The following is a 15,643-nucleotide window of genomic DNA, read 5'->3' as shown; positions in this document are numbered from 1 at the left end:
CGAAAGTTTAAGTAACTTATACAAACCAGGTACATGTGCAAGAAGAACTACACAGAAAAAAACACCTGTAATATCAAGTGAGACAAAAAGACTGTTTGCCACAATTCCCGCAAACAAACAAGTGATGGATATTGTGAGCAATGACTCATGCTGTCAGAGGCACCTTGTCACAAACACACAAAGTGTAATCAAAACTACCTGTTACAAATCCCCAGTTTCTAGAATGTATTGTGTATTCCTTAACAAGCACAGGTTCTTAAGGACTCAGATTCTCATCTCAAATCCTACAGCACCACTTTCATGAAGTGATACTCCTACTTAGTATGTACTTACTGGCAATTCCATGATCGAACACACTGTTGAAGCTGCTCCCCGTGGCAGTGTGCGGTGGGGTCAGAGGACTGCAAGGGGTGAGAGGGGGCGTGGCAGCAGCCTCGTTGGGCTCTGTATCTTCCGGGCTCTTTACCGGAGCAGGGAAGCCGATAGGGAAGACGCTCCGGGTTGATGTGCTGTGTCGGTTGGCCATGGGTTTCACACCAGGGGACTTCAATGAGTACTCCAGAAACTTCTTGGGCTGTGAGAAGTGGCATAGTGTCATTCAAATCATCCACATTTTGGCACTTACTTTAGGTTAGGTACATTGTCTGGAAAGACTGTCCAGTCTGAATCACCAAATATAGTGGAGACTGTTCCAAATTGACATCCTTGACATGTTTTCTAATGGTATTCGACTTAGGGACACCCTTAAACTGAAACTGTCAACATTGGGGCTATGGCCAACCCCTGAACCTCCAAACACCTTGAACAGCGGTTATAGCAATATTCCAGCTAAATCTGGGAAGGATACCAGGAAAAGTTTCCACACACTGTATCTTTTACAAACTGTACCCAGGAATAGAACCTGGGGTCTCACAATGCAGTAGATGAAATAGATGAGAGAAAATACTTACAAACTTGGGCACCTGTTTGGCTCCTCTTGGTTCAATCTCCAGTGACTTCGCATACAACATGTCATTGAAGTCTTTCTCAGACATGCCTTCCAGAGGATTCAAGTTCTCAAAAAATTCCTAAAAAAAATATGGAATGTATCACAACACATTTCAATTTCTTCCACCCGTACCCACTAGAGACACCTGGAAATCCCTACCCTAAAGAATTCTCTGCAGACAGTAAGACAATTACTCCCTACCCTGATGGAGGTCTCTGTGGACAGTATGGCAGTTACTCCCTACCCTGATGGAGGTCTCTGTGGACAGTATGACAGTTACTCCCTACCCTGATGGAGGTCTCTGTGGACAGTATGACAGTTACTCCCTACCCTGATGGAGGTCTCTGTGGACAGTATGACAGTTACTCCGTACCCTGATGGAAGTCTCTGTAGAAAGTATGAGATTTAGTACCTACCCTGATGGAGGTCTCTACAGACAGACAGTAAGGTTGGTTCTGGTACTGTTGAATCTCCCCTGTTATCTCGGCCACCTTTCGTCTCTTGCTGAAGTTAATCAGCCCTGGATGCCGGTTTTGCAGGAAGTCTGGGTTTCCTTCTTCAGTTTTCAGGATATTTGTCAGGTACATACCTGAGAGAAAGTAAATCAGATATGTCCTCATAAATAAAAGCAGCAAATTTAAAAGAAACAATCCTTAAACTGAACATACATATGTACAGGAACTGTATTTATAATGTATACACACTTTAATCAAATGGAAGAATATACAAAACAGATGAGGTAAAATGGGGTTTCACATCGTACTTAAGAATACTTCATTCATATAACTACATGCATGCATGTGTATGTCTGGCTGCTTGTACCAGCCCAGACTAGTTTTATAGTGCTAGCTCACCGAGATACCATGCCACAGTTAAGCATGAATACTCCACTCTGACACACTATACTGACTCCAAGCCGAAAAAGTCTTGCTCTACCCATTTATGCCGAGTGCCAAGTAGGGAGTAACATGTACAATATTTTAACTTCTTTTGGTATGATGCGGATGAGGATAAAAATAAACCCATTATGTAGCATAGGAAATGAGTAGAAAGAATCATAGTTATAACAAACATTGAAAGTATAGCTGACTGTATGTCCTACAATTGCAACAGCTTCACATCAAGTCTCCATGCTACTTACCCAAGAATGGCACACAAGGTGGGTTTATTGAGCGGAGTTTAACTTTGTACTTCTGCAAATGATCAGAGTTGAGTTCATTGGCTTCATCATATGCCCGAAGGTACTTGTTAGGGATCTCCTACAAAACAAGCAGTTGAGTGTCTTGTTAGTCACCTGTATTCAGCTGTACTAATGAATTCAATCTAGGCACCAGTAGCTTCAACATCAAACCATGTTAAATCAGGACTCAGCTTTCTTCAGACATCACAATCAGTACTATCTACAATCCATCAGTTTCCCTGCTTTATATGCAGAAACCATTTACACCCATGAGTGAGTGGAGTGGGTAAGTTTTGTTCTACACCTCACTCAACAATATTCCAGCAATATGGTGATGGTCTGTATATAATCAAGTCTAAACCAGACAATCCAGTGATCAACAACATGAGCATCAATCTGTGCCATTGGGATACAATAATGTGTCAACCATGTGATCAAGTCTGACCACCAGATCCCTTTCACTGCCTCTTAAAACAAGCATGGATTACTGAAGATCACTTCTAACACAAATCTTTATCGGTTTAACCCATTAACCCATTCTTCAGCAATCATAACTTTCATAAAAGGTCTCTAAAAGGATCAGGAACAACACACATACCTATCACTGCAATTTCCCAAAACATGACTATCAACACTAATTTTATGACAGAGAGAGTTTGGAATTACACAGGTTTGTACAATATCATGGCTAGTGGCTGTTGAAATGGGCGTCATACAACGTACCCATATGGAAACTTTAACCCGGGTCTGCAGCGTGTTGAACAAATGCCTTAACTGCAAGGCTACACCACCACAGATTTTATGAATGACTTTCTACAATCTATAATTCAAATAAAGAACTAAATTTACCTTAAAGGTGTTTTCTAGTCGATAAACAGGTGCTGAGTTGAGGGCACTGACAACCTCGAGCACACCATTGAAGTTGTTGAGCTCCTGGAAGACATGCATGATCTCGAGAATCCGTGACACAATGGCCACACGCTCCTCCAGGTTCTCGGCTTCTATAATACACTTCTCTAGCCAGAATGTGAACTGTAATAGAAAGTAATCACAATTTCAACAAGAAGGAAATGAGAGTGGGTGTAGTTTTACACCACACTCAGCAATATTCCAGTATGACGGCAATCTGGAAATAATGGAGTGATCAAAAACATAAGCATCAACCATATTGACAAGTGAGTCAGTGAGCCTCTCAATCCCATCCCGTTCATTGCCTCTTACAACGAGCATGGGTTACTGATAATCAATTCTAACCCAGATTTTTAGAGCTTTTGCCCAAGAGTGAGTGTGACAGCTTGTCCTACATCCATTACAACTCCATACAACTGATATGGAATTTACCATGGTTGAGAAGTGAATCATCTTCAGCAGGTTGGGTGATGTCTTCATCTTGTCCCTCTTGATCCAGGGACTGCCAACCAGTTCTGACGGTTTCACAGCTCGGTACAAGTCAAACTCCAGCAGTGTCACCTGCCTGGCAATCTCTATGGGGTGAAGCTGGGAACACAAGCAGAATGAGTGAGTGAGTGAATGAGGACGTGAGATCTGGAAATGGGCTTCACACGCTGAAACCATGTAAGGAGTTGAACCTTGGTCTTCCATGATCAGCATAATAGTATAAATATATAGCATAATTTTCACTCATTCCTTCCATCGATTTAGGCCAGTGAGTTAGTTTTACACCAAACAGAGAAATATTCCAGTTATATGGCTTTTACAACACACATCTTCAGTTCAGGGGTTCCACCTCATTAGGTAATATACATAGAAAACAGTATTCACTAGACAGCCCACAGCCTGCAGACCATTCTGAAATAGGCTATCCATCATGACTATGAGAAACACTATGTACAACTTTGTAAACAGTTTGACAGTACTTACTGTCATAAGGTCATAGTCTTCTGCTCTTCTGGTAATATGCCATTCTATGGAAGGGGGCTGTTTTTGATATGTAAATTCTCTCCCGGGATTTGTACTTTCACACTGGAAAGAAACAAAAAACAAATATCTATCAAAACATTAACTGTTTTCCACAGACAATAAATGATCACTGTTACAGTTTTTATATACTTCCATTAAAGACAAATGCTTGACCTAATCTCCTCTTGAGACCTACAACATGGAGTCAGCAATTTTATTACTACCACAAAAGACACATGATCATGATGGACTTACCCTCCTCTGGATGACCTTCATGATGGAGTCAGCCATTTTCTTCATGGCCTTGCCCTTGACAGTCTGCAGGAACTTTGTGAGCTTATCCAGCAAGCTACTATCCCGCTCGAAGTCATAGTAGTGGTGGTCAACCCAGTGTCGCAACACATTCACCACTCTGAACACACAAAACAGAACATTGATCATAGGGCACCTGAGTCACCAATCCTCAGACTGTCTCACGCATCAACGCAGTAAGTGGGTGAGTGAGTTAAGATTTACAGCCACATCAAAATATTTCAGCCATAACGTGACTAAAAACAAGTGATCATTCTAAAATGCATAAAGGTTGATTCTTGAAATACTTGTCGGCAAAGAACAGTAAAACCAACTAGAATATCACAGATATGAACATGAAACTAGCATGTAACTCTAAAACAACTGAATTACAGTCGAACCCCGTTTACCCGGACGTTTTGGTTTCACTCGAAAATCGTCCGGATAGCGAGAAGTCTGGTTAACTGGATCAAACATCCAAAATGTGAAAATTAAGTGAAAGGAAAAAATATTCACATACGTATATCAATAAATCAACACTCAGTAGTAATAACAGTAAATCATCATAACATATAAGTGTACCTATAATACATGGAAGGCGTAACGTAGGTTACCATTTGTCAAGTTGTCTCGGACGTAATCGTGTAGCGTGTGGGCTTCAGATGGTAAGTTAGATGAAAAACATAAATCACAACTGATAACAGGGGTCGATTTATAAGTTTTATATACAGTAGAATTACAGTGTGGTTTACCTTAATCCTACTTAGCATGTGTTTTCGTTACTGATGAGATGTTCTCACATGCACCAAATCCTAATGAACAACCCGAATGACACGCGTCACTAGTGTTTTGATGGCTAATTTATCAATTCACACCAAATGCCTCCTGATAGATTAAGAAATCACATAGTCGTGCGGTAAACGGTATTGACGTGACACATACACATGCACGTTGCACAGATCTCTGCGTCTGGATAACTGGATCATTTTTCAATGGAAATGTATGGGAGTGGTTTGAAAATTTGCTGTCCGGGTCCAGAAGCGCGGGGTCTGGTTAAGCGAGTACAATTAATGAACGTAAGTTTCGTTTCACATAAAAATCGTCCGGAAGGCGGGGTTTCCGGATATGTGGGGTCCGGGTAAATAGGGTTTGACTGTATACAATACAATATTTAAACAGGGTACATACTGCCAGTACCTGAGGGTAGATCACCATACTTGGGACTCAGTGCAGTTAGTCTATGATTTAATCAGCCAAGCTGCTGGCTAATATCAAGCATACTACATTGACAGGTTTAAGACCTATCCAAGCATTTTATGGCACTTTTGGAGCTTTTCAAGACCGATTCAAACTTAAGGTGCTACTAAGGTCATACTACAAAACTCAAGACTCACTAATGCTTACATGAACTTCAAGAGACTGTATTGGAAACGGGGTTCAAAATTTTTTTAAAGCGACTTGCCACAGGGCAAATGACTTCAAGAAAGTAACTGACTAGTTTTCCACTTGCCCTGATTTTAAGACACAATGTTTGATGTTAATGTTTACTGGACTATTTATCGAAGAGTGATAAATTTCAAAGAATATTAGCTCTAAATTACTATTACTGCAAAATGTAATAGCTACATTATCAGCAGACACAAAATGAAATCCATGTTTATTTGCAGTTTGAAACCATAAGTGGAAATTATCTAGTAGTCCATGGACAAGTAAGATACCATTATTTGATTGCGGAAATGAAACTGACTTATCCCAGGCGTCGGGCGATGGGATTTCTGAACCCCCGCTGTATTGGAAATGTTTAAAACATATACAACACTAGTGACAGCATTACAATCATCATACTGAAAATCATACAAAACCTGTGATCTTGTACAATTTTTAAAATATAAAACAAGATCTAGTTGTCTTTCATATCTGCATGAATTTCCATCACTACTCCACACCCAAAATGATCTCATAAATGTTGAATTACCACAGTTTTATCATAGCTTGAAACAGCATAGGAAACTATGCTGAAATGTCACTACCATGAAATCATGGATCATCCATAACGTTTTTTTCATCTCTGTATCATAGCCAACTGAATGGCACAGGTGAGTGATTAAATATAAGTCATTTTAAGCAACATCAGCAATTTTGCAGCAATTCACATGCAAATCTCATATAGGAAGAGTTACTGAAGTCACTCTGATTATAGTCACAAATAATGGTGGTAAAAATGCAAGAAAGCTTACCGGAATTGCACAGGTTTCACATATTCTTTGCGGAAGCGTTTGAGGTCCTCTCTGGTACGGAGACTGTTGTCGACTTCATCTGAATTTGTGTCATCACTGGGGAACTCAGGTATATCAAATCTTGGACAAGGTTAAGGTTGAATATATGTGCGCTCAAGATCTTACATCTTACACCTAGATATTACTGCTGCCTTTTAACAATGAGCTTCGAGACATTACAAACAATATGTAATGAGCAACCATATTTGTTTAAAACCCCTAAATTATATAAGTATTTGAGTACTGTATAATGGTATGTCAGTTCATCAATCATTAATTTCATACCTTCAACAGCAGGTTTCCCAAACTATCTGCATTATATTTCGACATCTTGTCTCTTTTTAGCGAAAACATATTTCATTGATGAAAGTATATGTTTATATCTATATATCCGATCTTAATGAAATTTCATAAAATTTCTAGTGCAATCGTATTGACATAGGCTAAAATAGCGAATGCAATAAAGTTGTAGAGGTTAGCATCTTGAGCTATGTGCCAACAAACAATGAAATATTATTAGGTAACAATGTACAGTCAGTATTGTACCCTCTAGGTAAAGTACAGATGCTGGTACTTTAAGGCTGTTCTCTCTTACGGTGAGGCACCTACTCTACCAGCACACAAAGTCAGCTATCTTACCCTTTAAAACACAAAAGCTAACCTAACTGTCTCAAAACCATTACCTTTCAGTAGAAGGTGTAATTTACACTTGTTTGAGGAGGAGATGTGAACTAGGCCGATGTTGTCAAGACTTCAGATTCTATCAACAAGATTTGCCCCAATTGTTATTGTAAACAGATAATTTGTTTTCTACCTGGGAGTAAGTAACACCCGCACTCCATCAAAGGATAACAAATTGGTTTTATGTGATGTGCAAATGTGGATCCAATATGAACAAATGTGGAGAATCGACAGAATGAAATTTACTGTATCCAAAGGGATTCACAATATTACTCACTGTACCCAAAACACATCTATGACTTTGCTAAGTGTTTGGTTGTTTCTTTCAGAGCTGTTACTTTCATCATTTCACCCATCAGTCCACATGATCAATGATTTATTATAGACTCCATAAAATAACCAGGACATTCAGTTCTCTACAATGTTACTTAAAGGGACCCTCCTATTGCTTGCAAAGACCCATAAAACTAATAATTAGGGGACCCCTGGTTGCTCATGTTTGTGAGTCAAGGTAAAACCCAGGGTTTAGCTTTAAGCTAGACCATTCACACACATTTCAACAATTGTGAGAAACCAACTCGAAGACTCGAAGAAATCCACACTGACACTGGAGAAAAGGATACCTTTCTATGAGAAGGTCAAGCAGTTCATTTGGACTACAGATTGACCGGTAGGTGGTAAGGAATGTTCGCACAAACTTGGGGTCTGCGTACATGTGATAGGTGAGGCGCTCCACCAGTTTGATGAGCAGCCCACCCTTGATGAGTGGGCTCTCAATAGACGGATCCTGGTTCTCCTCAAAGACAATGTTCTCTTCAGAGTCCTTCATGGCAAACCTGCAAGGAGGAAGAGAGACTGGATTAAGCATATATATATGATGAAATCCATCCCATAGCATTTGGTGGTCAACTCAATTGTCTTTCAGGATGATCTAGCCAATACTTCCTTCACTCAGTATTTCCAGAAAAAACTGTTAAAATATTTTTCTTGAAGCCTATCTGAAAACTTATGTGCTACAGAGACACAACTTTTTCCCAATGCAGAAAATCTGTTTGGGCCTATGATTCAACTACTTTGCCCCATCAATCTTCAGCAAGCCAAGGCAAGTTAAGATTAAGTTAGAATTGGTCTCCAGCAGCCTAGGCTTGTTCATAGGTAAGAAATGGTATCAGTTAGTCAGATTCGCTGTCTTGGTTGATGTACGTCATCCCAATGCAGAGATAAATGCTCCTGATATCAATTACTGGATTGTCTGGTCCTGACGTAAATATTTACAGATTGATGTACATTAATGTAGTTCGAATATTGCAGAAAGTGACGTGTCATTTAACTAACAAACGTCTGTCAACTAACAAACTTCAGTATCAGAAATGCAGAGAGGCAAGCTATGACCACCATGCCTCTTGACAACTCAACTAAACGAGGTGAGGCCATGACACACATTAAAAACAAATTCACTCGCAGAAATACATTTTCACTCAGCAGTATACTATATGGCAGCAGTCTGCAAATAATCAAATCTGGACCAGAAAATCCTGTGAACAACAGAATGAGCATCGATCTATGCAAGTGGGATACTATGACATGTGTCAACTAATTCAGCAAGTCTGACCACCTGATCCCATAGGTCACCTTTCACAACAAGCATGGGTCACTGAAGATCAATTCTAACCCGGATATTCACGGATCGATCACTCACCTGTACAGTTCAGGAGAAGGTAGACGGAGGGGATGCTGCTTCTCCTCATCTCGCAGAATGCCGTCCAGAATACGCTCCAGGTTACTCCGGGTCTGGAGGGAGAACAGTGCTGCCATCCAGTTGGCCTTCTCTTCTGCTGACTTGGCATACAGTGTAATACTACCTGCATGGTCTCGGGGCACAATCTCAAAGGCATTCTTCGGTTCTGAAAAAAATATTTTCATATTTATGCATAAATGTCTCAGGACATTTGGAATAAATTGTGCTAGATATTGAATGGTTTCTGAGTCATGCTCCGGAAACAAAATGATTACGGACGGACAGATGGACGGACAAAGTGTCCCCTATATCCCCCCCGCATTACATGCCAGGGGGATAACAAACTGGTATGATGCTTCCAAAACTCACAAGATGAATAGATAAATAATGAATATGACTTGCACAGGTAATCGGGTTCCCTACCTTCAGTGTCTTCCTTGTCCAAAATCTCTACTTTACGAACAAAGTACTTTTCTTTCAGTTTGTATTCTGGAATAGACACAGTTCCCGATGATCTCCTTGCATTCAGGTTTTTCTTGCATAGGATGATCAGGCCATCAAACAGGAAGACATATCTCTCTGAGGGGCGACGACTGGTGTACTTGGTCAAGATCCCATCTGAAAAACATCACAGGTGCATAAACACAGGATTTATACAAGAAGTCACAACACCGTACTTAGTGAAGTGCTTTCAATATCCACATTTCCTGGAATGCTCAATGAAAATGATCCTTTGAGAGTCCCGTATTGGGATTTGAACCATGGACCTTCTAATCAGAAGTTGGATGCCTTGTCCATATGACCAAAAAGGTTGACCCCATCAGCAAGCTGATAAGGTAAGGGTGTCATATGGGTGAGTCAGTGAGTTTAGTTTTATGCTGTGCTCAGCAATATTCCAGTTATAAAGCAGTGGTCTGTAAACAATCCAGTGATCAACAGCATGAGCATCAATCTGCACATTTGAGCCTTACCACCCGATTCCATTAATCGCCTCAAACATAGTTGCCTTTCATGACAAGAATGGGTTGCTGAATGTCTGCTCTACGTCAGACCTTCATGGGTCAATGTCATATATAGTACACCCGGCTACGACAATGCTTCAGTTATTGTGAAAGCTAGTAACTGCAACAAGGAGACGCCGCTTTAAGCGATACTACAACAATAGCCCAGCAGAAGACAACAGAAATGGGCATCACACATTGTACCCGTGTGGAGAATATAGCCTGGGCTGAGTAAACACTTTAGCCAATATGCTACCCCACTGCCCCAAGACAGAGATGACTCTATACCTGACAATCTATTAATGTCCCAGCTGCTGGGCACCAATTCCAACCTATTATCAACACAAAATCATTTACTGTCACGTGTGACTCACCCATGATGAATTCACTGCAGCTCTGCCAGATATCCTTGCCTTCCCAGCCATCTATGCTTCTCTGGATGTCTGTCATTTTCTGCAAGATGGCTGTGCGGCCTGTTTGACCTTGAAGACGTGTTGATATTTCCCTGATAAAGAGAAAAGTTTCATGAATCACAAAAGTCATATATCTCATAAAGTAATCATGACAGTTATTGAATAACAACTAAGATCACAAAGATCTAGCACACAAGTTATCTCCCTTTGATAACTCTGTAACATGAGTAATCAAAGGCATTACTGCCCTAGCTGGTGAACACAATACTATGTACAATGTGGACGCTTCATGATGGTAACGAGGGAATGTTTCACAGAAACAGACTGACAAATAAGTCAGCTTATGAGTAAAGAGCTGTTTGAAACTCCTGTGCCCCTTACACAGTCCTGGAATGTTTGAAACTACATTAAAAAAAATCTGGCAAAATAAAGATACATAATAGATACAAACTGGAGTCAGAATGCTTCTGAAATCTACACGTACCAGGGTTTACGCTTGGGAATGTTACCACCGCTGAACTTTCTGTCCAGTGAGAGTTTGAGAGCTTGTAAAAGGCCACTGGCTTGTATCAGGCACTCTCGATCTTCTTCATTTTGACTTGTATCTTTCAATAGCTGGATAAAAAATACAGAATTTTCACAAACCCATTTGCATGAAGATACAAGACCAGTATTTTTCCTACCTAAAAGTCTTATTAGCCTCCAAGCTGATATTTTATTAATTCCTACAAATATACATGTTCTCAGCTAAAACAGCAAAATCTTCATTGTAAGTAACATGGCTCAACCAAAATGACATGAGGGAAAGAACTGTCATTACCAACATACTGAAGTTTGTCCATCTGCATGATTATTAACACTGATGTCTAAGTGGTTGGTTGGTTGGTTGGTTGGTTGGTTGGTTGGTTGGGTGAGTGAGTGAGTGAGTGAGTGAGTGAGTGAGTGAGTGAGTGAGTGAGTGAGTGAGTGAGTGAGTGAGTGAGTGAGTGAGTGAGTGAGTGAGTGAGTGAGTGAGTGAGTGAGAATTCAATTTTATGTTGCTTCAGCAATATCACTGCAGGTGACACCAGAAATGGGCTTTACACATTGTACCTATCTGGAGAATTGAACCCATGTCCTTGGTGTGACAAGCGAACCCTGTACCCACAAGGCCACCCCATCACCTCTATTGATGCTAACTCTCAATATAGCCATGTCTGACCACACGTACAGTTTACAGTTACAGTCAGGCCACGTTAGTCCAGACCCTGACAATCCAATTCCCGCGATATCCGAACAATAGCTAGCTGTAACCAATCTTGTTTACTATGTAAACTCATTAACTGTTGATTCAGTAATCCGGTGCTTCACTCTCCGTATCCGAACGTTAATCAGCAGTAACAGATTAGCTAATTACACATAGTTTTGCTTCATTAATCCGGCGGTACATCAAAAAGGTTTGGATAATCCCTTCACACCATGAGCCCCATTCAGTGGTAATTGTTAAACGACATTTGTGAGTTGAAGATGTCATTAGTTTGTGATTTTGATCAATTAGTAGGTCTCACTTTTGGTTAGTTGGAATAATGCCTGTCATGCTTACTTCCTGTATAATACAGTAATCGTGTCAAAATGAGATCACCTGACGCTTGTCAGTCATAATGGCAAGTCCTGCCCCTAGGCGTAAAAGATGTGAAATTACTGCCGCACAAAAAAAGAGAAAACCCTAAAGATAATTTTGATCTTATGTGTAAACATTTTGGTCAAGAATTTAGACATTCTATCGGCAAGAGCACAATTTCGGACATCGGAAATGTTTTGTGATTGGCTATGATCATTTGACAGACAGATGCAAACACGTGGTTGACACGTGATCTTACTTCGTGACAATGCTGCCAGTCACAAGTGTGCCAATGTCAAACTGACCAACGTGAAAGTTAATTTCTTGCCCCCAAACACCACATCACACATTCAGCCAATGGATGCTGGGATCATGAGAACTTTCAAGGCCCACTACAAGAAATATCTCGTCAAGCATTTCATCCAGGGTGCCAACCAGCCACAGACGCTTAAACTCTGTGAAGCACTGAGAAAACTGCCTGGTCCGAAGTTAAAAAGCTCCACCATTCAGAACTGTTACCGTCATGTAATTTCTTTCACAAGTGAGTTTTGTTACGTGTATGTATAATCTATCCAGACATGATTGTATGCTTTGATTGATTATTATATAAATATATTATTATATAAAGTTATTATGTCTACAAACTGTAATAAAGTCTTTTGAAACTTGTATACGTTCGTATGTTTTTGTATTGCCATGTCAAAGGGAAGTAACCCTATTGTAGTTGTGTTCATAAAAGTTCGTTTCAGTAGTCCGTACGTTTCACTATCCGAATGTTTTTGATGAAAAACAGAAGTGTCCGGATTAACATGGCCTGACTGTATATTTCAAAAGCTATCAGTGTCAAGGGTCAAACCAAATTTAATAATTTTCTCTAAACATCTAGTTTGTCTCTGCTGTCCTCACCTTGATGACTTCAAAGTAATGCAGACAATGAGACACTGGCCCCAGTAACAGCTTTGGAAGAACATACTTAGTTGCAGCTTTCAGGCCCTGCCCTGCACACTGAAACAGAAGGACAAGCGATGGTGTACATTACAGATGCTTTCTCCTCCAACACTGTTCGAAAGAAAAGAACAAAAGAAAAGGGTCTATGTTAGAATCACTTCATCTACAATTGCTGCAGTTGCCCCCCCAATTACGTTTAATACGGCTTCCACATAAATGAAGCTCATTTTACATAAGTTACCTGAAAAAAAAAACACTTGTTCTACAACATGTTTAAGGATGCAATGAATGTGTCAGGCTAAATTTACACATAACACATTCTCAGACATGCACATTGTCTGTTGTAAGGTTTTACACTGTCCTAATGACTTAGGGGGTGGCCTGTAATATATCCCTCTTTGAACATTTGATAGTGAAAGCTTTTATCAAAACACTGCACACATACAATGGATAACATCAAAGTTAAACATCCAATGCATCGAGACAGGGGAAGTGCTACATTCCTTGTCAAAAACACTACACACGCAAGGGAGCTGTTCCAATAATTTCAACTCAATAAGTACAAGTGACAGCACCATCTGTAGTGCAACTGACGTGTTCGACAGAAAACTTAAGTTGGGAAACAGAATCCAAAACTGACAACATAATGTGACTCAGGACGTTTTTTCATCCAAAACAACAATTTCTAATTTTTAGATATCTCCCAAACAAAATTGCTACCTTGATGAGTAACTCGCTGACATCGTCCCTCATGAGAAGTGTGTTGAGCCGCTCCTTGCCATGTGGAGCCAACATATCGTCCACATACTTCTCATACACATTGAACTCCTCTCCCTGCACACACAAAACACATAGAAATGTCTGCACTGGCAACCTGTTTATTGAACAAGATCATTTTCACTTCTTTTAGTATCATTTTAGATATGTCATTGTTGTCTAATGCAATACTCTGCAATATTCCATCGGTCTGTTAATAATGGCGTCTTGACCAGACAATCCAGTGATAAACATCATGAGCATCAATTTTACACAACTGGGGTACAATGACATGTGTTAACAAAGTCAGTGGTAGTTGTCTCTTATGAAAACCATGGGTTACTGACGATCAATTCTAATGCGGGCCTTCACGGGTCATCACAACAAAGACCAGTGGCCATATAACTGTCAAAAGTAAACATTTATACTTATAACAATTCTGAAAACTCAACCTGACTGGCTTAGACATATATTCAGTTGTGTATATCTCACACCAATAAATAATACTTAAATTTAAGTAAACAGGAATCAGGAGAGGCAGGAGTCATGGGCCATTTCGCAGACTAAAATGAATGGAAAATTAAAATTTTGAAGTTTTACTATTTCACAAGCGCAATGGCCCATTCTAAATTCAGAAAATGGCTACTAATCCTGAAAATGACCCACTGTCAAAGTTCTCTTTCCCTATCCATGGGTAAAAACAATCTCTTAAATATAAATCATGATTATTTCAATCAAAATCACAAATGACAAATTGAATTCACGAAAGGATACAACCTGATTCACTGAATAGGCCAGTAATTCATAACAGCCATACTGAGTATAGCTCTGTACAGTGATGCAATACACTAGCCATGTCCCAAATATGTGATCCTCATCCATTTCAACCTCCATATGTGTATTCAAGGAAAGTTGCCTACCTCAGTCATGTCCTCAAAGCATGTACCGACACATGGTGGCTCATTCTGCTCCGCTATTTCCACCTGGTCCTCCATGGAGCTGAGCAGATTGGCAGTAAACTCGTACACATCCAGCACATTGCTGAAGATCACCTCTAGATCCTAAAAAAATACTCGAATGTCAGTTATATCTAACAAGATGATGATTCAAACTAGACCTTTACAATACATAACAACAGTCATTAGATGATGACATATCTACCTCAAATATCTGCCACATTTTGCTGTAAGATACTGAATAGTTTTCAAGTTCTGCTCATCCCTCCATTTTGAAACAAAGTCAGAATCATTTCCATGGAAACTGGCAAAAATGATAAATCACAAAAATCTGAAAATAGCAAGAGTACCTCTTTTGGGTCTCCCCTACATATCTGCCAAGTTTTGCAGAGAGAGATTTAGAAGTTTTTGAGTTGTGATCCAGAAATGAAGCCCATCCCTCCATTTTGAAATTAAGTCCAAAAAGTTTCCATGGAAACCCAGAAAATCATAAATCAAAAACATCTGTAAATAGCAAAAGACACCACATTGGGGTCTGCCACATATACCTACCAAGTTTTGCCGACAGATATTAGAAACTTTTTGAGATGTGTTCCGGAAACGAAATACAACTCGCCCTTTTGAGACAAAGTCAGAATTGTTTCCATGGAAACGGAGAAAATAATAAATCACAAAAACCTGTAAATAGCAAAAGGCACCATTTTAGCTTCTGATTGATATATCTACCAAGTTTTGCAGAAAAATAAAGATCGGATTTAGAGTTCTGCTCTGGAAACGAAGCACATCTCTCCATTTTGAGACGAAGTCAGAATCGTTTCCATGGAAACTGGGAAAATGATAAATCACAAAAACCTGTAAATAGCAGAAGGCACCACTTTAGGTTCCGACTGATATA

The 15,643-nt window shown here is 39.8% G+C and overlaps 1 protein-coding gene across 1 annotated transcript in view; it reads right to left on the bottom strand.

The window, feature by feature from the left end:
* LOC137294802 (son of sevenless homolog 1-like) overlaps window positions 1-15,643 on the bottom strand; it is a 33,514-nt gene that overhangs the window by 3,072 nt on the left and 14,799 nt on the right. Inside the window, exons 6-22 of the mRNA XM_067825918.1 lie at window positions 14,713-14,853; window positions 13,757-13,870; window positions 12,995-13,093; window positions 10,973-11,103; window positions 10,450-10,580; window positions 9,498-9,692; window positions 9,036-9,240; window positions 7,960-8,172; window positions 6,617-6,736; window positions 4,344-4,500; window positions 4,050-4,151; window positions 3,510-3,665; window positions 3,018-3,200; window positions 2,130-2,247; window positions 1,405-1,577; window positions 951-1,067; window positions 334-574 (exon numbers count right to left, since the gene is read on the bottom strand). Of these exons, the coding sequence (XP_067682019.1) occupies window positions 334-574; window positions 951-1,067; window positions 1,405-1,577; window positions 2,130-2,247; window positions 3,018-3,200; window positions 3,510-3,665; window positions 4,050-4,151; window positions 4,344-4,500; window positions 6,617-6,736; window positions 7,960-8,172; window positions 9,036-9,240; window positions 9,498-9,692; window positions 10,450-10,580; window positions 10,973-11,103; window positions 12,995-13,093; window positions 13,757-13,870; window positions 14,713-14,853 (2,596 nt within the window). The remainder of the gene's footprint in view (window positions 1-333; window positions 575-950; window positions 1,068-1,404; window positions 1,578-2,129; window positions 2,248-3,017; window positions 3,201-3,509; window positions 3,666-4,049; window positions 4,152-4,343; window positions 4,501-6,616; window positions 6,737-7,959; window positions 8,173-9,035; window positions 9,241-9,497; window positions 9,693-10,449; window positions 10,581-10,972; window positions 11,104-12,994; window positions 13,094-13,756; window positions 13,871-14,712; window positions 14,854-15,643) is intronic.

Source organism: Haliotis asinina, chromosome 8 (assembly GCF_037392515.1).
Source record: "Haliotis asinina isolate JCU_RB_2024 chromosome 8, JCU_Hal_asi_v2, whole genome shotgun sequence".
Classification (NCBI taxonomy): Eukaryota; Metazoa; Mollusca; class Gastropoda; order Lepetellida; family Haliotidae; genus Haliotis; species Haliotis asinina.
Note: the sequence above shows the minus strand (reverse complement) of the source record. Positions and strands in the feature narration are given on the sequence as shown.